The sequence below is a fragment of the Geotrypetes seraphini genome, chromosome 8, assembly GCF_902459505.1.
Source record: "Geotrypetes seraphini chromosome 8, aGeoSer1.1, whole genome shotgun sequence".
Taxonomy (NCBI): Eukaryota; Metazoa; Chordata; class Amphibia; order Gymnophiona; family Dermophiidae; genus Geotrypetes; species Geotrypetes seraphini.
This window is the reverse complement of record NC_047091.1, coordinates 4,261,085-4,280,455: the sequence shown is the minus strand read 5'-3', so window position 1 is coordinate 4,280,455 and position 19,371 is coordinate 4,261,085. Positions and strand designations below refer to the sequence as shown.

General features: G+C 44.8%; 1 protein-coding gene across 2 annotated transcripts in view; it reads right to left on the bottom strand.

The window, feature by feature from the left end:
- The window catches only part of CLPTM1 (CLPTM1 regulator of GABA type A receptor forward trafficking), a 67,635-nt gene extending 48,554 nt beyond the window's left edge, over window positions 1-19,081 (bottom strand). The window contains exons 1-5 of one of the 2 annotated variants that reach the window (XM_033956729.1): window positions 18,924-19,081; window positions 10,093-10,205; window positions 5,376-5,499; window positions 2,662-2,820; window positions 198-315 (exon numbers count right to left, since the gene is read on the bottom strand). In XM_033956729.1, coding sequence (XP_033812620.1) covers window positions 198-315; window positions 2,662-2,820; window positions 5,376-5,499; window positions 10,093-10,205; window positions 18,924-18,998 — 589 coding nt within the window. In that variant the 5' untranslated portion in view covers window positions 18,999-19,081. The remainder of the gene's footprint in view (window positions 1-197; window positions 316-2,661; window positions 2,821-5,375; window positions 5,500-10,092; window positions 10,206-18,923) is intronic. The other variant, XM_033956730.1, reaches the window with a different exon arrangement.
- Window positions 19,082-19,371: the final 290 nt, after the last annotated feature.

Below are 19,371 nucleotides of genomic sequence, written 5' to 3'. Positions count from 1 at the left end.
CAAGGCCATATCCCAAATCATAGCAAAATAAGCAGTCTCTACCATTTAACCAATAGCGGCCTCAGTTTGAATGCTATTTGCTTGAAATCCAACTAGAAAGGTGAGCCCATGTAGGTGAGGAGAGAAAGAAAGAACAGAAATAGCCCAAGTGGGAGGGAGGTAGACAAAGAATTGGATCTATGATCTTGCAATCATACTTCGTGATGTGTGCACTGTGGCCAGTCGCCTGTACAATGCTTTCTGTGAGGGGTCTGGGTGGAAGCCACTCTTTGTGAGGTACACGTGAACATACAAGGAGCCATTGTGCTGCACACTCTGAAATGGCAAAAAAAAAGGATGGATGAGAATCCAGAAGCAATTCACTTTTTTTGGCACACTCATTTTTATTGAGTCATCTGCATAAATAACCACCTCAGCAATATTGCAAGACAGAACAGTCCAATAACAGCATCTTGGATTTTTACACAGATGAGATTTAAAAATTAAATTGAGCTGAACAAAAACTAAAAACCTACTACAGCAAGCAAAACAAAACAAGCAAAAATGGCTAGTTTGAATACCCCCAATTCCTAATAATTATTCAATGAACATGTAAAAAATGTATTAGGTCAGTGTTTCTCAACCTTTTCAAGCTAAGTACCCCTAAGCCTAAAAAATACCAACCGAGTACCCCTGCCCAAGCTCTGCCCGACCCACCCAAACTCTGCCCCTGATTCCACCCCCCATAATAATAGCACTAATTGTAATACAATTTCTTCCATCCATTTTTCATATACAGTACATACATGATAATCTTATTAATACATAATGGTAACCACAAAATTATAAAAACACAAAGCACACTGTATGCAGAGAAAATGTTAATTATCATTTATATTTGGGGGTTGGGGGTTTCAAAGAAGTCAAGGCAGATGGCTTTAAAATATACAGTGTCACCTCAGAATATATAGTGTCAACTATAGAAAAATAGACAAATATAGTTCCCTTCCTTCAAAGGAATTAAATTGGCTGGGAAACTCAGTCAATCTTTCGCTTATAAACTGGTAGAAATGTGAAATGGGCTTCCTGACTCCATGCAGCTCTTTAGTCCTTGCTATGGAGCGTGTCGGCTCTGGGGGTGTGCAGATGGAGGCATCCTGACAGCGGTGGCTTCAGTGGGGGGAGAGGGGAGGGGAGGCAGAGATTCCCGGCAAGAGGCAGGGAGAGATCCCTGGCGACGGCCAGACCACGTACCCCAACAGGCAACCCGCGTGCCTCCACGTGTACCCCAGGTTGAGAAACAATATCAGCACTGCATAGTTTCATAGGCAATTCAATTTGACCATTGCTTTGTCTGACTAGCAATCTCTTATTAGAAGAGCCTGGTGAGGCTTGCTAGCTAGGAACTGAACCCTTATCAGTGATTAATGTATTTGTTGTTCAGAAAGATCATCTGCTCGGATTGCCAAGCATTTCAGCTTTCACATGCTGATATGACATGTTTTTCTGTCTAACCAAGATGTAACCTCATATTTTGAAGACATTTCTCATTCTCACATTTTGGGAACATGTACCATTATGCACCATTCTGAGTGTGTTTGGAAGTTGAACATCACTACAACCAAATGGGGAATAGCTTATCCAACTCTGTGATGAAACTCTTCAATCTCCTAATCAATCACAGCCCTTATATAATTTAATATGAGTATAAAAATAAAAGTGCTCAGACCACCTAACCATATGTTAGTGATGACACCAAACTGCAGTTAGAATCTTGGAATCAATACAAAGGAGCTGTTCAACCTGATCACAAATCTATTTGACACTACTCGTTACCCACCGGCTGAAAATCCGATTGACGTGACGGCAGATACCAGGGAGCATACGCACAGTCTCTGGCAGTGTTCAAAGCCCAGTTAAAAGCCCACCTCTTTGAGTGCTTTTGACTCCTAACTCCTCTTATCTTGGGTTCTGCATCTGCAACCCTATATGTCATGTCTGTCTGTCCAAGTTAGACTGTAAACTCGTCCGAGCAGGGACCGTCTATAAAAGTAAAAATGTACAGCACTGCGTACACCTATATAAGTGATAAGTAGTAGTAGTAATTAGACAACATAAAAGGTGCTTAAAAAGACAAAATGAGAGTACAAAAAAAAAACCCAGATAGTGCTCGGATATTGAAAAAAAAATACAGAAAGAATACAACGGTGCTCCTTATCATTACATTCCTAAAGATGGCAGTAATCCACAATCAGTTAACAGCAATTAGAGGGCTGCCTCTTAACTACCATACTTTTAAATTCAATATTTTTTTAGTTGCAACCTGGTTGGCAATGCAGAATTTAAATACCACCTGGGTATGTACTCTCACTTTGTCTTATATTTTTATACATTCCCGTTTGTTTTGTATTATGATTTTACCAATTACATTTTTACTAAGCCCCTGATGCAGCCCTTGCATGGGCGAAACATGGCCTGTGTCAGGTGTTTGTATATGTTCTGTGTCTCCACAACAATAAACTGACTTTGGTTATTTCACTCTGGCTTATCTGCTAATTTGATCACCATTCTATGGACATGCATAGTCACCATTATTTATAGCCTACCATTCTTCCTTTATAGTCCTGTAAAGATGAGAATAGAATTTGCTAAAAGCCAGCAGAACCTGCAGCTACTACTTACATCTGGAATTCTGATCTCATCATAATGCTGGTAGCAACCATCTCCATTTTCGCCACTGGCCCAGTCGCCAAAGACCAGGTCCCGCTGTCCCCAGAAGAGAGCGGAACTGGCATTGAAGTCTGTAAAGTCCTCCTTCTCCGAGATGAAAACATGGAGGTCCTGGGGCAAGAAAGACAAGAAAGATTTCCTAAACTTAAGTGGGGGATGATCGAGAACAAAGTAAGGATTAGAGCTGTGGTTTTCAACATAGTCCTCAGCGACCACTTGACTAATCAAATTCTGAGGGTATCCACAATGAATATGCATGAGGTTAATTTGCAAGCACTGCCTTTTAAGTATGCAATTATATCTTATGCATATTCATTGTGGATATCCTGAACACGTGATATGGCCAGGTGGTCCCTAAGGGCTGGGTTGAAAACCACTGGATTAGAGGACAGAAACCACAAAGTGAGAGCAGATTGTAGTAGTCTAATAGTTAGAGGCATGAGCTGAAAGCCAGAGTTAAAATCTTGTTTCTTTATGTAATGCACCTTGTCATCATGGGAAAGTCACTTTATCCTCTCCTGCTTCCAAGTACAACTTAGACTATGAGCTCTCTTGGACGGAAACCGAACAGCAGCATTTGAATTTGTAATTTGCCTTGAGCTCAGGTTTAGAAAAACAAACAATTCAGAAATCTAAAATTAAAAAAAAAAAACACAGAAAATTTGAAAAGTCTGGAAATCCAGGTAAAATGCTACCAGAGGAGGGGCAGGACTGCGGCGGAGGAAACAGCTCCGAAGCAGTGCAAAGATTGCGGGCATCGCGATCTTGCTGCAGGCTGCTTCGTTAAGGTAAACGCCGGTGCAGGGAGGCCAGGGAGGAAAACGAGATGCAGGGGGGGAGGAAGTCGGACGCCAGGGGGGGGAACTGGCACTAACCGGCTGAGGCTCCTCCCTCGCCTTCTAAAGCAGGTGCGGCAGTGGCTGGCCAGCAAGAGCAGCGCTGCCGCTCCTGCTTTAGGGGGCGAGGGGGAAGGGTCAGCCGAATCGGAAAGCCGATTTTTTTTTTGTTTTGAATTGATTCAAATCGATTCACCCGAAGTGATGGTGAAACATGAGCAAGAGGGTCAGGGAGAGAAACAGGAGCAACGGAGGACAGGGAAACAGGAGCAGTTCCCTTAGGGCAGGAAAAGACATAGAACTATTGGCATAGCCATGGGTTGGCCCAGGCCAACCCAGCAGCAGCAGAACATCTCTGATCTAGCTGGACGGTATCCCCAGGCCCTGCTAGCTATAAACTCCAAACACCTCTTCCTCCTGCATATTTTTTAAAGTTCAGATCTTCAGAAACAGCATGACTGATACACTGTTCGAACCAGCTCCACAGATTTCCTTATACGCAACTTCCTGTTTCTGCATAGATTATGTCAGAAACAAAGGCTATAGGGCCAGTGTGAGCACTGTATTGGTCACACTGGCCATATAGCCTGGTTGCTGCCAATGAAGATATGAATCCTAAAAGGTACACGGGTCATGGTGGCAACAGAGGAGTTGAGAGACCAGATCACCCAGGTGGGAGAGGAAGAGACTTTTTTGCCTGTGGGGTGGGATTCTTATGCCCAACCACTTGGATATCTGGCTACCCAAAACTGGGTGTCAGGGAGAGGGTGGAAGAGAGATGGGGGAAGATGCTAGGTGGGGTAAAGAGAGAGAGAGAGAAATGGGGAGAAGGAGGACATTCCGTGAGAACTGACGGCAGACATTCACGCAGTAGTGCGGGAGAAGGCAGGCGCATGAAAAGCTCACGTCTGCCTTTTGTGCCACTGTGCCAGAGGGAGTGAGCCGGAGGGAAGGACAGGACTGCCGGAGGAGATAAATAAGGTAATAGGGGAGTTTGAGGGGAGGGTATGGGGTGGGGGGCCCTGCCTGCCTACTTACTTGCCTCGGGTAGGGGGCCCTGCCTGCCTGCCTGCCACTAGTCCACTAGGCCTGTCTTCCTGTCCTGTCCCTGCCCACCCTGTCCCAGCCTACCACTAGACCACCAGAGGGGGCACAGGGTGGAGAGCCTGGCAAGAAGTGTGAGGTTGGGTGCAGAGCCTGGTAGGGAGAATTTAGTTCAGAATGTTTTTATTCTTGTTTTCCTCCTCTAAATCTAGGGTGCGTCTTATGGCCAGGTGTGTCTTATGGAGCGAAAAATACGGTAAATTTCTTCACAGAGAGAGTGGTTGATCATTGGAACAAGCTTCCAGTTCAGGTGATCGAGGCAGACAGCGTGCCAGACTTTAAGAATAAATGGGATACCCATGTGGGATCCCTACGAGGGTCAAGATAAGGAAATTGGGTCATTAGGGCATAGACAGGGGCTGGGTAAGCAGAGTGGACAGACTTGATGGGCTGTAGCCCTTTTCTGCCGTCATCTTCTATGTTTCTATGATGTGGAGATCTGTGCTTGAAGTGGAACAGGGAGATATGGATGACATGGCGGAAGAACCAATGGAGGAAGCTCCTGTTGCTCTAGGGAAAGCTAGGAATAAGCTGGACTGCGGGTTGGGATTAAATGCTTAGTGTATGGAATCCGTAAAGGATGTAGCAGAAATGCTGTTGGCATCATATAAACAACACAAATATTTAAGTATACAATCAGTTTTATAATATAACCAGAATGATGTCATCTGATTAGAGGGAAAAGAGAAGGCTTTGGAGACCTGATAAGTGACATTAAAAAAGTACCATGAGGGTGTCTTTCGGGAAGAGGTTACGACTTGGAGCCCTTGGGTTGCCATTGAGATTAGTTTGGTCCTGAGGTGCTGACCCACGCCGAAACCAACTGCTAATGGCCCAAATGATGAAGATCCTGCAAGAAGAAGAAAAGATTGTTTTTACCTCGATAATATTCTTTCCAATAGAAGGGTACAGTAGTCTTTACAAATGGGTTCTTTCCCCAAACTCAAAAGGATTTCAGAAGGCATCTACATTTTTCAACTCCTCCTCCTTAAGTCACTGGGTAGTCCTCAGCTCTTCAGTTCATACAAAAGCAATGGATAACCCCTAATAAGGAGAAATAACAAGGAGGGCATAGGGAACTCCCCAACAATTCAAGTCTGCTCTGCAAAAAAAACATTGAATTAAACAAGACATATAGCTTAAACAGGGTAGAACTAAGAAAGCCACCTACTGGAATGCAGTCAGCAATAACATTTATGCAGCTCTTCTTCTAGAGGTTGTGACAGTTCTAAAGGCCAATTCTTCTTCAAGGAAGACCCGAAGAACAGTAAGGAACTTCATACTGATTTGGTAGTTCAGAGACAAGCATCTGGAGACAACTATATATGTCCGAAACCAGGCTATGTTATAATCTGACAGGGCAGGCCATCAATATTGTTGTACCCTTCTACTGGAAAGAAGATTATAGAGGGAAGAATCTATCTTTCCTTCCAGTGCAAAGGGATACAGTAGTCTTAACAAATGGAATGTATTAAAGCAGTCCCGAGTCTAGGGTAGGGCAGATAAGCCTGTTGCAATCACCGAGGACCCAAAGGTGGTGTCCATTTGTACTGCCACGTCCAAATTGTACACTCCATAAAAGTATGGAGGGTGGACTATGTAACTGCCCTACAAATTTCCTCAGGTGGAATTGCCCACGACTCAAAAAAGGCGTGCAAGGATGAAATCCATACAGCTGTCTTGAACATCCTTCAGGACCACTGCTCCATCGGGAGGAAGAGAAGTATGCTTGGTGACCTGAGCCACAGTTGAATCCACCGTTGGAGAAGCAAAGCACTTGGTAAAACCGCCAGCCATGGGACAAATCTTTACCATGGCCCGAGTGCAAAATAGGGGACCCTCTGGGTTACCCAAAATCTCTGACAGGATATAAACAGCATCGGGGTTATCAAGGAAAGGAGTCAGTTAGCGGCCTCTTAGTCACTCATGAGAGAACATTCCTTGTGAACCGGCTGAGCCTGCTGCAGTGTCCATTTCTGCAGAGCTTCTTGGATGAGGTCCTCCAGATGAACAGATTTTAGAAACCTGTGTGCTATGAGATCATCAGCCAGGTCTCAAGACCTGCACCAAACATTCCACCGCTGCCGCCGCTGAACCTCCCTGCGAAAGCAGTGTTATAGTGAGAGCGCCTAACCTCATCGCGGGCATCGCCTTTTTATGCTCCAGAGTTTCTGCTGGGAACCAAGCAAAAGACTCAGGCTGAGAGGTGGCGATGTCCCCAAGGGTGGCCTAGACGTCGGTGGAAATATCACAGGTATGCCTGAGAGAAACTGGGCAATTCCTGGAGAAAAAATGACTCCAGTGGCAAAAGCCGCCCTGTGCACCTCAGACTTAGAGTCCTTGGTGAGACCTCATTTGGAATATTGTGTTCAATTCTGGAGACCACATTACCGTAAAGATGTGCTGAGAATTGAGTCAGTTCAGCGGATGGTCACCAGGATGGTCTCGGGACTCAAGGATCTTCCATATGAAGTAAAGCTGAATAAATTGCAGCTGTACTCACTTGAAGAACGAAGAGAGAGATGGGACATGATTGAGACATTTAAATATATCACGGGCCGTATCGAGGTGGAAGAGGATATCTTCCGTCTTATGGGACCTTCGTCCACCAGAGGGCATCCGCTGAAAATCAGGGGAGGGAAATTTCATGGTGACTCCAGAAAGTATTTCTTCACCGAGAGGGTGGTCGATCATTGGAATGAACTCCCACGGCAGGTGATTGAGCCAACAGCGTGGCAGATTTCAAAAATAAATGGGATATTCAGTGGGATCTCTAATGATGTAAAGGCAGGGGGTGATGAGCAAAATCAAGGAAAAGGGTCACTAGAGTGGGCAGACTTGATGGGCTTTGGCCCTTTTCTGCCGTCATTTTTCTATGTTTCTATGTTTAAAATGCACTTGTGTTACGCCACAACACTGCCAGTACTCACCCGAGAGTCACAAAATGCGATTTTTGTGGAAATTGGGGCAGAAGGCACAAGGAGGTCGATCCCTTAGGTGAAAGGCACTGCTTTCATGCAAATTTAGCCCCCCTCGTGGGCTGCAGCATATGCGAAACGCAGCTGTGCAACCGAAAGCCATCCGTCAAAAAACAAAGCACAAAATCAACTCATCTCAACTTGGGAAGGCCATCTATGAAGTTTGAAGCAAAAACAAAGCTCCTAACTATAAAAAATATAGATTTATTCAAATTGGGAAAATCCAAGATGGCTGCCAGGTGCTGATTTTGCAATAAAACTGCCTGGGAAATGAACAGGAATCCCCAGAAAATGGCAATTTTAGGATTTTAGAGGTGAGGAGGGGGATAGGGCATGCAGGGAAACCTCCCAAAACCCCCTTTTTATGATCCCCCAAATTGCTAAAAGAGGCTGTCACACTGTTACTCACTGGTTCTATTGTGCTGAATGGGAGAGAATACAGGTAATGCTGGATCAGCATATAGGGAGATCTAATGCCTCAGGAAGCTATAAAGCTGGATTTCAAGTCTTCTGACTGCCCCACCGGTCCAACCGCCATTGCCGGTGACCTCTGCCACCCTCGGATACATCGCGCAACCATCTGGCAGAGGCACACAGTCAGGCTCCAATCCTAGTCACGCCTCCACGGAACCGTTCAGCCTGTGCTACACCCACTAGCGAACAAACCTGGTGTGAGCTAACTCCCGATCCCGGAGCTCCAATCTGTCCTGCTGGCTTTCCAGGGGGCTTACTGCCTCGCAGGGAACCCCCCAGAAACAGACGTTCTCCAACCATCTGTGATCTCTCACCGCAAGGATGTCCCCGCAGGGAACCTCCACAGCACAAGAGCAGACCCGTGAGGGAAATACCGAAAATATTACTGAAACTATCCAGGGAAAACACGAGCAGAAGAAATAAGCTCCTACAGGCTTGGCATGTAGAAACAAGACTGGAATCTACTGGGCATGCTTCAGGATATGCAAGGAAAGGGAGGAGTTATGGCTTCAATTATCTGAAGCTTTCTACAGTGCCTGGCAGTCAGAGATGCATAAAACCCACTAGTCCCAGAATAAAGTGAGATTGTACAAGAACACTCACTGCTGTATGGGCACTGACTAAAGATTTAAAGTAACAGTGAACTTAGCAATATCCATATCGGGTTCCATGGATGATATCACCCACATGTGAGAATATAATACCTGCTTGTCCTCAGAGAATGCACTATACAAATCACAGGAAGTGGAGAAGGCACGTGGAACATGGTTCATGAAATTATTTCCAACCCCTCTGTAGATTTGTGCTTGCACACATGCACCTGTCTGTGTGTGTGTGCCATGTATGTCTGTATATTTGCATAGGTGTCTGTTTCTATGCTGCAGGTGCATGAATTGCCTCTGTCATAGACGGACTACCGTATATTCTCGAATATAAGTTGAGACCCCCATTTTCCCCCCAAAAAGGAGGAAAAATGGTTGACTCGAATATAAGATGGGGGCTTAATATTCAAGTGCCATGCCCTGCCAGTATCTGCACCCAGTGTCTCCTCCCTCACACCCTCCCCTGCCAGGCTCTGCACCCAGCCATCTTCCCTTTCTTACCAGGCTCTGTACCCAGATCCCCTCACTCACTGCCAGGCTCCGCACCCAGTCTTCTTCCTTCCCTGCCCTACCAGGCTCTGGACCTAGCACCCCTCACTCTTGGCAGGCTCTATACCAAACCCCCCTCACTCCCTGCCAGGCTCTATACCCAGCCCCCCCTCACTCCGTGCCAGGCTTTGTATCCTGCCTCACCTTCCTACCTCTAGTGGTAGGCCGGGACAGGAGAGATGCCTCCTGTCTCCCAGCCGACTAACTTTTTTTTAAACACCCCCCCCCAGCGCGCGTTTACCTGCCATTTTTAATCTTTGGTGGTCCAACGGTGTACAGGGCAGGAGCAATCTTTCCACACCCTGAACCGTGCTGAGCCTCTCTGTCCCCGTTCCCTTTTGCCGGAAAGATTGCTCCTGCCTGTAAACCACTGGACCACCAGAGATTAAAAATGGCAGGTAAGGGCGTGCCGGGGGGGCGGTGTGGTTAAAAAAAAGTTAGTCAGCCTACTATTTCGTCCTGGAGGGGGTTGGGTTGATGACCCAAATATAGGACGAGACCTCCATTTGTGGGCCATTTTTTGGGCCCAAAAATCTCATCCTATATTCGAGTATATATGGTATTGCTCTGGTTCCAACTTTGCCCATTTTCAAACTTGATGTATCATTTTCCCCTATTCCCCACCAAACCTGAAGTTTTGGTGATTTGTTTCCATATGACAGGGAGACATATTTGACTTATTTATATACAATTTCTTTACAACAGTCCATCAGTTTAGAAATTAAAAAATGATATGTACATATCCAGATATATACTTTCCCAAGCACTCTTCCAGGTAGTCTACGCAGCATACTACACTCCTAAACAAACACAACACATAACAAGACACTTATGACCTGCCTGAACAATATTCCTTTAATAACCTGCCAGGCATTGGGAGGTGGCTGTTGTTGGTTCTGCTGCTGTGTTTCTGTTGCTTGCTCACCCACTGCTGTTCCATTACTGCTCACCTGCTGCAGAAAAAGAAATATTTAGACCTATGTTGGAGAATGTTGACTAAGTGCAACTGAAGTAAAGGCCAACTGAGTCCTGAATCTCAAAGTAAATAAGCAAGAATACTCAAACTGGCCTAGGTTCACAATAGACCTTCATCACCAATTTGAAAGAAAACACTCTGTGCCCCAGGACAGAATGAGAGAGCACTCGGACAGAAGGTAGCATGACTGTCCTCTCAGATTTAGGGCCTCTTGCCTCTCCTTCCACTTCCATCACTCTTCTTTGACATTGGGACCTTGCACTGCCACAATAGCGTCAGACTTAAAGTAACTATTACTGCTACTTCTACTACTGGAAGATTAGGTTCTTACCTTTGGCAATCTTCTTTCTGTTAATCCATGACAAATTCTGTATGATAGGTGTTCAATCTGAACCTGCAAACCGGGTCTTGAAGAAGTTTAATTCAATCTCTCAGCTAATGGCAATGGAGTATAGTGTCCCCTTAAGTTTAGTTACAAAGCAATCGAACATCACTGAAATAAAGCAAACACAGAAGAAGGGGATATGGGGAACTTCCCGCCAACATAACACATTTTGTTCTGCAACATATAAGATAACAATTAATTAGTAAGAAGCATGAACATAACAGCAATAAAAACCAACCTGCTGTGTGCAACTAGCATGGACATGAAAAGAGCCAGAGGGTAAAGAATGCACTTAAAAAAATACTGGATGATCTCCCGCATGGTCTTTCTGTTGGCAGGAAGATACTCAGGCCTGAAAGAGAAATATCCAAGTGACAGAGAAAGTCAAAGGGTGGGCTATACAAAATCCGTTGTGAATTAGCAGAAAGATAATCTTCCATTCTGTTACATCCACTCCAGATTCTGTACGATAGGTGATGTAACAGTAATGACAACATCTAGGGTGGGACACAAGAGCCTGCCTGCACCACTGAGGCACCAAAGGCAGCATCCGATCGAGTCGCCGCATCCACTCTGTAAAATCTTGGAAAGGTATGAAGAGAAGATCAAGTAGACATCCTGCAAATCTCACCTGGATGAACTGCTCGGGACTCAACCCACGAAGTGGCGACACTTTAAGAGAAACTGGCGACTGCTTTCCACAGGCGATGTACGTGGAAGAAATGGCCATGTGAATCCATTTAGCAATAGAAGTCTTGGACGCTGGCTTAACAATGGTCAGCACAAACAGATGGTCCAAGGTGAATAGTTTGTAATGTAAATATTAATCTTTGTTCCTGTCGATGTAATCGTACTCTAATATCCCCTCTATGGAGATCAGCATACAATTGTTCTATTACAAAACATTTGAAATCAGAGAACACATGTCCAGTTACTAGTGTTCCACCAGCAGTTCAATGATCTTTTTACTAGACACATGGTGCCTGTGCTCTATCAGTCGAGTTTTCAGCTGACCAGATGTCTGTCCTATGTGCATTAACTCACATGGACAGATCAGAGCATAGACTACATTCACCCAAGTGCAAGTTGTGAAAGCTCTTAATGGTCTAATACAATCATAGAAACATGATGGCAGATAAAGGCCAAATGGCCTATCTAGTCTGTCCATCCGTAGTAACCATTATCTCTTAGGAGTTTTAAACTCAGTAATACCTAAAATCAGATCACAAACAGAGCAACTTTCCTCTGTTCCCTACCCATCCGAGTAAACGCAGGACACAAAATATCCTAAAGATTACAACAGAACGATCTACAGTCCCCTGTGAATCCATATTATTAAAAAAACTATTTAATTTGTAACTAGCAAATAAATTGGTCTAATTCTTTCCTCTCGGGCACTCACTGACTGTGAACAACAAGTTTTGTCTATCTGTGCCGTCTTATTGCCATGATCCATTTCAAGTCTGTATGGAATTAGAGCAATGTATTCGCAAGCTACAAATTAAATTGTTTTTCGATAATATGGATTTACAGGAGACTCTAAATCATTCTGTTATAAGAGAGCCTTCCAGATGGATTCCCCCAGGGCCACTAGATGTGACTTTAAACAGTGTTTAAGTGTCTGGTTTTACCTGATATTGAGGAATTTGAAAGGACTCCTGGAGTACCTCTAACTTAACTAGAAAGAACAAACAGCTTTGAAACATCTTAAATTTGATCTTATTGTTATTAGACACATGGATAAAGGAAGTGCAATCATGTTACAAGATTTGGAAGCCTATAGAAGTGAGATCTTGTGACAGATATCAGATTCTTCAACATATATGTGGTTAGAAGAGGGCCCGTTGGATGGAATTTTTGATAATCCAGTGCCTTTGATTTCCAATGGGATTTTTAACTAGCGCTGAATTTCAGTTTCTTAATTATAATAAGTTTAAGATCCCTGTATTCTATACCATATCTAAAATTCATAAGAATTTGTCTCAATCTCCTGGGTGTTCAATTGTCTCTGCTTGTGATTGCCTACTAGACAGGGTTTGTAACTATGTGGATCAACATCTTCAGCCCTTTGTGATTAAAACTGAATTCTATCTAAAGGATATGACACATTTTTTGCAATTATTAGACATCTTGGCGATTATGGAGAAAAAGATGATATATCTGGTGACTTTCGATGTGGAATCGTTATATACCAATATTCCTCAGGATGAATCCTTAAGGATTGTGAAAGATGTTTTAATGTCTAGTCCTCGTCCCTTTTTGTTACCTCCTGACTTTTTTGTTGTGTTGACATCTCTGGCTATGTCGAGTAACTATTTTTTATTTGAAGACAGATTCCATATGCAGATTAGAGTAGCAGCAGTGTGGGCATTATTTGCCCCTGTGATTGCAAACCTCTTTATGGCTTGGTTGGAGAAGAAATGGGTTTATTCATCTGTTTTTTTCCAGTATGCTCTTTGCTGGTGGCCTTACATAGATGACGTTTCTATGGCATGGATTGGAAAGGGAGAAAACCTGAGGTGTTTTGTGTCTGAGTTAAATCAGCATCATCCAACTCTCCGATTTGAAGCTCATTAGGACATGCATATAGTAGATTATTTAGAATTCCGGAGAGAACGGGAGCCAGCAGAATCAGCGGCAAGTTCTTTGGGCACCGGCACGTCCTGTGGGTTGGTGCTGCGTGCCTATGCCCGATCGCAGTAAGGGTTTGGGCAGGCGGGAGGGTGATGCCGGTTCGCAGGGGAAGCGATGCCTCTCATATTGAGTCAACGCTCGATTTGCGAGAATGTTTTGCTCGTCTTGCAAAACACTCGCCAACCACGTTACTCATAAACCGAGGTTTGACAGACTTTGTATTAAGGGTGAGACTACAGTTCCTGATGCATGGTGAGGATTGGACCATTACTCTGTTACAACGTGATACAAGTGAAGTTTTTTTGTGACCTATGACTGTTATGGGATCACTCTGTATGCTTGTATGTTTGTAAGTACCTGCTTGATTAGTGGTTTTCTAGCCATTACTGGCTTTAACTGAGGTCTTTTTTCTCCACTTGTTTGAATTGCTGTATATTTGGTCCTAGGTCCTAGTAGACTTTTTCTTTGTATTGAATGAATCTCTGCTCTTTCCTTCTTTAAATTACACTTCTGGTGCCCCCCTGCCGGATCACATATGCCATTGTGGTGGTGTCGGAAAAGACCCTTACCGATTTTCCTTCCAGGGTCTCTCCCAGAGCTTTCAGAAAGAGGAGCCTTATGGCTCAAAGTTCCAGACGAATTAAGGACCACCCCTTTTGAAGGGGAGTCCACTGGCCCTGGATGAAGCAGTCTCTGCAATGGGCTTCCCAGCCGAAAAGACTGGCATCGGTCATGAGAATCGCCCAATCCATGGTGTGAAGCAGCATGCTCTTTGGCATCGCTCCTCCCTTACTAGGGAGGACTGTGTATTTGGTGACCTGAGCCACTGCAGAGTCCACCTTTGACTGTTCAAACATCTGCTGAAAATCTGGTGCCATAGGATAAAGCTTAGTTTTTAGGAGTCTCCCACTACTCTGTGACCAGAGCAGTGAGGTCTGGATGCACTGGAAAAAAAGGAGATTTGAATATTGGAGTAGGTCATGACTATGCACGGAAAAATGGAAGGTTGATCTTCCCAACTTCAGCTCTTTTATGGCATCTACAATAAAATGGTGGACTGACACTGACTTAAAACAGCTGGCGTAAGGGGGGGGGAGTGGTCATGACTCAGATCAGGGCTCCCTGAGGCATCTTGCTTGATGGAGCCAAAAATCGAATGTGTCATCCAGGGTGAAAGAAGTCTTGAGATAAAAGAGGCACTGTATTGGTGTGCCATCTCAAACAACCTGGGTCCGCATGAACATTGGTACTGGCGACCAGATCAGTGACCTCTGTTGGAGAAGACACTTTTTTTTTTTTTAACTCTGTGACACAGCTACCAGCTGTGAAGTGCAATCCGGGTCTGTAAAGTAGGCTCTCAACATAAGCTGGACAAATTTCAGAGAGAACCTGTACACAGGAGCCAAAACCAACCCCTGATGGATTCCTTGAAGAGACTTTCGAGGGGTCCTCAGACTCCATGCGCCTGCGTTTTGTGCTACTGCCACATTTATGTACCAAACCAACATCGATTCACCAGTCCTAGATGACCTGGAGGGGACAATGCCTGAAGCTCCCACCTCCTACTCACATGTGCTGCTCCTCCGCTGGCAATCTGGCACAACTGACACAAGAATTCATCAGATCAGATGCGGAGAAGTCCATTCCTATCAATTTTCAACAAAATCAAGAGGTTTTGAGGCATAAAAAAGACTTAGGAGAAAAAAAGACCGTTTAAAATCCAAGATGGCCACTGACAGAAAAATTGCGCCAAAAACGGCCCATGGAAGCTAAAATAAAAAAATTGAAAATGCGAAAACAAGGGTTTTTGAGGTGGGGGGACCTGAATTTTATCCTCAGAAATGACTTCTTTAGACCCTCCTCGATCTTCCCATAGGAAATAATGGGGCTGTACTCACAGCTGAATGTAGTGCCTGCCTGTCAGCTTTTTTCTCTGCAGCTGAAGTGAAGGGAAAGGAATTTCTGCCTCAGAAGTTCTCCAAACAGTTCAATCTTTGGGCTGCCAGTTGAATGGACCCTAACTGAGACTTCCACCCCCTTGACACCTCATTGCACAACGGGGGTGGGAAATATGCAGCCAGCACCCTGATACGCTTAAGCCTCTGAAAATATCAGAAGGCAAGCTGGCTCCCAGGGGAATGGACCCCGATCTCTGAGGTGGCACATAGCAGGCTGACACACAGGTCCACCCAAAGGCTTGCCCTGTGAAGCTGCAGTCCAGCTGAAGGCAGCACTATACCCACTGCCATGTGGGAGGTGCTGAAAAGATTGACTGAAACACTTGCAAGACCAGGTTTACAGGTTAAGATTGAACACCTATTGTACAGAATAATCATTTACCGTATACAGCGCTACTAGACATACACAGCACTGTACATATTACATGTAGATAACAGACAGTTTCACTGTATTCCATTCTCCAAACATTTTTTCCATGAGAACTGAAGTTCTGTCCAGTTTTTTCTTGAAAACTCAGTTTTGATTTTATTGGCAGATTATTTTTTAATGTTATAGTTGTTGAGCTTTCTTGAATAAAATCACGCCAGGTGTACATCTGGCTGGGCCTCCGCATATGCGGATCACCGGACTTGCTGGACCGAAGGTCTGATCCGGAGATGGCAGTTCTTATGTTGTACTGTATTGTATAGCATTGTATTCTACTGAATTCTACTGTATCCTACATCTTCACTGATATGCCTCAGCTCTCTTGTTGTGAACCACCCGGAACTTCTGGTTGGGCGGTATATAAGAAAATTAATTATTATTATTATTATTTTCTCTGTCCCTAGTGGGCTCAAAATCTAAGCACTGCATTATAACCTTAGAGCTGGGACTCACTCTTGCTCTCTCACGCCATGTAAGGTTCCCCAGGACATACCCTGTCCCACCCCAGTTCTGCTTCTGCATTGGCCCCCGACCATCTGCTTCTCCTCCCTCCCCCAGCCGGATCGATGGTCTTCAGAGTCTAGTTATTCTGGTTCCTGAAGAAGGGAGTTTTTGTTCCCGAAACCATGCCTGGTTGACCTTGTTTTCCTGCGGATCTTCTTGCTTTCGGGAGACCGTTTCACCACCTATCTCCAGCTAAGTCAGCATTCTGATTCTTGTGGGAGTTTTCTGGGGGAGGTTCTCTAAGAGACTGTTGATTGACCTCACTTGTGCTTGTTGCTCTGTGCTTTATTTTTTGCACTTTTATTGATTTATATCACACACCTTGGAAGTACCCCATGATGGTGTGGGGGCAGGGACTGGATGTCTTTGTCTCATGATGTGAGCATAGGAGTATTGCTCCCTTCGCTGCTTTATCACACTGAGGGCACTCCTTCACTAAATTATATTAATTACTCTCCGGAGTTCCACCATTTGTGTGTTCACAATTGCCTGGTCAGCGAACAGTCTCTTTGAGGACCGATTGATCTTTACTGCCTCTTTTTTTGGTATCTTGCTATCTGAATGCTGACAGGACGCCTGAGAGTGTCTTTCTCTTACCTTTGAGGAATGCCGAAAAGAAGGGGCAGAAGCGTTGGTGGTGCCTCCCAGCGCTCGGTGCCCATAGTTCCTACAGTTGAAGACATCTTCAGATGCCTTCAAATTGAGCAAGCTTGTTCGGGGAATCGCCCGTTGGGAGTGTCGGCAGAATGGAGTGCTTCGGCGGAAATCCACGGGCTAGACGTTACTCTGAGACCCGACGTCAGGACGCCTACTCTTCAGGAAAAATACACCTCTCCAACCCAATCTTTTCCCAATTTCTCATGTTCAACTGTCGTGAGATGCGTTTCTTGTAGGAAGATCAACATGTTCTTTGTGAAACCAGGTCAAAACCTTCTTTCTTTTAATTGGGGAATGGATCCCATCCACATTAAGTGTGGAAATTTTTAATTTAACCATATTCTATTCGCCCATAAGTATAAGGTAAAGAATGCAGCAACCCCATATGAGAGAGGAAGAAGACTCCCCAGCCAGGTCCCCCCTCCAGATAACCAAGTAGGTGTGCATTCTAGAAACCCCAGGGGACAATCAAACAATGGCCCACAGCAGACCATTTCTCCCATCACAACAGAGTCCTGTACTCTCAAGCCGCCATGCTTACTCCCCCATGCATACCCCACCTGACTCCCTCTCCCCCTCCCTCTCCCATCCCTGGCACCCTCCCAAAACCATACCAGCTACTCAGCCCCAATACCACCCCAGAAACCTGAAATCAACTAAGAACCCCTCCTCCCCCCACCACAGTAAACCAAAGAATTAGCAGGTTGTCAAGGCTTGTCAGCACATAAGTTGTCCTTCCCGGAGGGCCATTGGCTCATGTCTCAAGCAGATATGGAGATGTCAAACATGGTCCCGGCCCAAACCGCTCAGTGGGGGAAGCCCCCCTGTACCAGCAAGCTCCAAACTCCGCTACAGGGAAAGGCCGTGCAGGAGCTAGCAGGAGGGAGAATTGGCATCCCTCCTGCCATATTCGTGTGGGATGGGGAGGGAGCATGGGTTTGTTTGTTTTATTTTTATCGCCAATGGCAAGAGGGAGTTGGCATCCCTCCTGCTTTTTTCTTCTGGGGGGGGCACATTTTTTTTGACAGGCCTGCCTGCAAAATATCTGTGCCATGGAAGGAAATAAATGAATAAAAATGACAGGCAGGCCTGTCAAAAATCCTGCAGACCTGTCGGTAACTCAGTTACTCACAGATCTGTAGCAGTTGGGTTTGACAATAGTAAAACTCGATTTGAAATAGCCAAGCAATTGTTAGTGAATCAATCGCTTGGCTAATTTGCATGGGAGGGTCTGGATGGGATCCCTACAGGCTTTAGTGAATGGGGTTGGTAGGGAAATTTGGTCGCAAAGGGCTCCAAACTGATCGGTACACGATTGGTTTGCTTAGTGAATATGAGCCTTTATTCTTCCCTAACGCAACAGGTGGTACTGCGAAACGAGTGTCCCATCGGACGTCATCTTTGAAATAGCACCAAAAGGAAGCACCATTGGAGCGGATAAATACTGCGGGATTGAATTTTGCATATATATAGCAGGCTTAACATGTGCATTCAACAGTTGGTGTTCAGCTTTTGTGAAGTCTCCCTATGCAGAAAATAGTGTTCAACTGGGCATTAGCGAAGATTATGATTGGTCATCAAGAAAATACCCTATGAATTCTATAAGCTGGACCAAAAAAAATTTTTTTTAAATAAATCTTTATTCATTTTCAAATATTACAACAAGTGTATAATAATCAATCAGAAATATTTTTAACTAATCCCTTGACAATCTTATTTATATTCCTCCAAATATATAAATATAAAAGAATCCCACCCCATCCACCCATATATTAATAATTAACAATTATTATCATTCATAATCCCCCCCCCCCCCATATCTTATCCAATACTAAGGTGTTTAAGATATCTGATCATTAGAATAAATAATCAATGGCCCCCAAACCTTTTTAAACTTATGATAATTCCCTTGTTGCACTTTCCTCCATCCAGTCTATGCCAAAAGAGTTAGCTTCATATCATTTTTCGACACCTCAAGGTTAAAAGAATATTTCTCAACAGCCCAGGGCCAAATAAAACTACACATCCCAGAATGCTTTACAGGGAAACCCTATTTAAGAGAGATCGGAGCGATGGCATCCCCCGGATATTTGCCCGTCTCCCCAGCAACTGGAAAAAAGCCCATCTTACCTGTCTGGAACCTGAAGCCCCGTCCACCGCAGCTGTTATCTCCCTGCCGGACCCTTCACTACCCTGCGCAGCCATCTTCCGTCATCCGACACTAGTACTACCTCCGCCGTTGCCGCCTCCTCTCGTGACAGTTCTTCCGCTACGAAGCCGGATGGAGAATCACAGCAATATCCGGCGTAGCTGTAAGTGCCCGGATTCTATAAGCTTAGGAAAGCTGAAGCCATTTTTAAAATGGGAAAGGGTTTTTCACCGCACCGACACCATTATCTCACGATGTGTTGTTTTATTTACAGCCGTTTTCTTATAATATAACAAGGCCTTCCTTACACTAGGCGTTCTGGGGCCTCTGTTGTAGCCGCAATCTGGGAGAGTCAGCCTCCCGGAAGCTGTAGCTGCCATTTTTGAGACGGGCAGGAGCCCGGAAAAAGCTAAAGTTAAGTCAAAGAAC